Source organism: Sturnira hondurensis, unplaced genomic scaffold, assembly GCF_014824575.4.
Source record: "Sturnira hondurensis isolate 20B ecotype Veracruz unplaced genomic scaffold, ASM1482457v3 Scaffold0012737, whole genome shotgun sequence".
In the NCBI taxonomy this organism is placed as follows: Eukaryota; Metazoa; Chordata; class Mammalia; order Chiroptera; family Phyllostomidae; genus Sturnira; species Sturnira hondurensis.
Window position 1 is genome coordinate 1 of NW_028085368.1, and position 2492 is coordinate 2492.

Consider the following 2492-nt stretch of genomic DNA (forward strand, 5'->3'; position numbering starts at 1 on the left):
GGTAAAAGCTCTATTATTATCAAGGTCCTGCAGAGAAGGGACCCGCACACCGCCAAAGGAATGACCGTCGGAGGAAAGGCAACGCCAGCCATCTCACCGCGGCCACCGCAGAAATGGGGGTGCGGTCCACCATCTCGTCACAATGGTGACGGTCCCCGTGTCCTCTCCCCCAACCCCTTAGTGAAACCCAACTCCCCACGAGACCTCCAGTTTCACTGGCACGGAGAAGCCATCACGGTGACGTGTTCCGATCTGCCGTACCGAAGACTCCGGTACGAAGTCCAGCACAAGAGCAGCTTTGACCAAGAGTGGCAGGTGAGTGGCCGGGGTGGGGAGACAGCCCCGAGATGCTGCCTCTAGAGACATCCACCAGTTGCCTCCCATCGGCATCCGGACCAGGGATCGAACCCACGACCTTTCGGTGGTGCCCAGGATGGCGCTCCAACCAGCTGAGAGCCCCCCCCCCCCGCCAGGGCTCTCTCAGTCTTGCACGCAGGCACGCGCCTCCAGTCCCACGAAGGACCCCATTTTCCCAGCAGGACACCCGAGCTCTGTCCTCAGGGGGGGTCTCCCTGAATGGCATTCCTCAGGGCACATGGGTGCACGTCAGCCGGGGGAATGTCCTCCCTGGGGTGGGCCGGTGTGCAGTACCGTTGGAGGCGTCACCTTGACGGTGGAGCCGAGCAGCACGCAGGAAAAGTGGGTGAGAGTTTCGGTAAAACTCGAGAGCGAGATGGCCAGGGAGAGAGTGAGGGGGCGGCACCCCCTGGGGGAGACACCCTAAAATGGGGACGCACAGCAATAACAGTCCGAATGACGGCGAAATGCCATCGAACGGAACTGAGGCGGCAGGGAGCCTGTCAGGAAAGGGGGGAGCTCAGACTGTGTGGCTGGACCGACTGGAGCAGAATCAATTCTCCTCAGAGAAATGCAAGATTTGGGCCCCCTGTATGTCACCCAATAGACGAACAGCCCCCAGACGATCGATTGTCCCTGGCTGGGATGCTCAGCTGGCTGGAGTGCCGTTCTCTATACAAAAGGGCCGCAGGGTTGATCCCCAGTCCGGGCGCACACCTGGGTTACGGGTTCGATCCCTGGTCGGGGCACCTACGGGAGGCACCCGATTGAGGTTTCTCTCTCTCTCTCTGTGTGTGTCTCTCTCTTTCTAAAAGCAATACACATATCCTTGGTTGAAGATTTTTTTAAAAATAGGGCTACATTAATATAATACACCATTAAAGAGCCACAAGTGGACGCTTTAAAGAATATGTACTGCCCTGGCTGGTGTGGCGCAGTGGATGGAGCGCCAGCGTGGGAACCAACAGGTTGCGGGTTCGGTTCCCCGTCAGGGCACGTGCCTGGGTGGCAGGCCAGGTCCCCGCAGGGGGCGCCCCAGAGGCAACCACGCAGGGATGTTCCTCTCCCTCTCTTTCTCCCTCCTCCCCACCCTAAAAATAAATAAATGAACTCTTTTAAAAATGCATATTTACGGATCAGTAGCCACGCGCACGGTGCAACATTGTATTCTATCGGTTGCGGGAAGGGAACGATACACATTCGTTCACGGCGGCTACCTTTTAGCAGGTTAAGTTTCTCCACGTGCTGCCCTTCTATTTCGGAAACAAACGCTTCCTCTGTTCAAAGGACGACGGGCGGGCCCTGAAGCACTCTCCACAGGCACCTGGACTCGTCTCTGTGGTAAAGGATTCTGCTGCTGTTGCTGCCAACCAATGCACCTGTTCGTCTCTGTTCCCTGCAGTCCAAGGAGGAAGACACCTGCAACGTGACGATCCAAGGCTTGGACGCCGGCAGGTGTTACAGCTTCCGGGCCAGAGTGACGGCCCAGGAGGCCAGCTACGGCCCGCACACCTACCCCAGCGACTGGTCGGAGGTGGCCCACCGGCAGAGGGGCGAGCCGCGAGGTGAGGCTGGTGATGCAGCCACGCGGGCCCACACCGGGGGGGGGGGGGGGGGGGGGGGTGAGCAGGGCCCCTGGGACCCNGGCCACGCGGGCCGGCACCGGGGGGGGGGGGGGTGCACAGGGCACCTGGGAACCCCGAGGACCTCCCTCCTTGCCAGGAGGTCAGTTTGAAGGCAACGCCTCCGCTCGATTTTCTCTCCAGCCGCATTTTGCATCGGGGCTGATTTTTAGTGTTTGCGTCTCGTAACCTGGCAACGGGAAACAATAAGGATTATTTGTGAATGCTGTTACATTGATGTAGGCATACCTGTGGGGGTGGATAGATCTGCGGGTTAAATAGGTGGATGATAGAAACAGGTAAATAGGTCGCTCAAAGATTCATATGTAGCTGATACGGATAGATGATGGACGGATGGATGAGTGAGTAGGTGGACGATATATGATAAGTACATACCTTGATAATACATGATCAGTGGAAAGATGGATAGATGGATTGGTGACACCTAGGTGGGAAGATGATTGATGGATGAGTGAATAGATAACTAGTGGGTAGATGGATGGATGGGTGGTA

The 2492-nt window shown here is 57.4% G+C and overlaps 1 protein-coding gene across 1 annotated transcript; it reads left to right on the forward strand.

The window, feature by feature from the left end:
- Positions 1-181: 181 nt before the first annotated feature.
- On the forward strand, positions 182-1922 carry LOC118997219 (cytokine receptor-like factor 2; the record flags this gene model as incomplete). The annotated part of the gene is made up of 2 exons (XM_037060839.1): positions 182-315; positions 1760-1922. Coding segments are annotated over 2 exons (297 nt in total), but the record flags the coding sequence as incomplete, so codon positions are not given.
- Between the last annotated feature and the right edge of the window lie 570 nt (positions 1923-2492).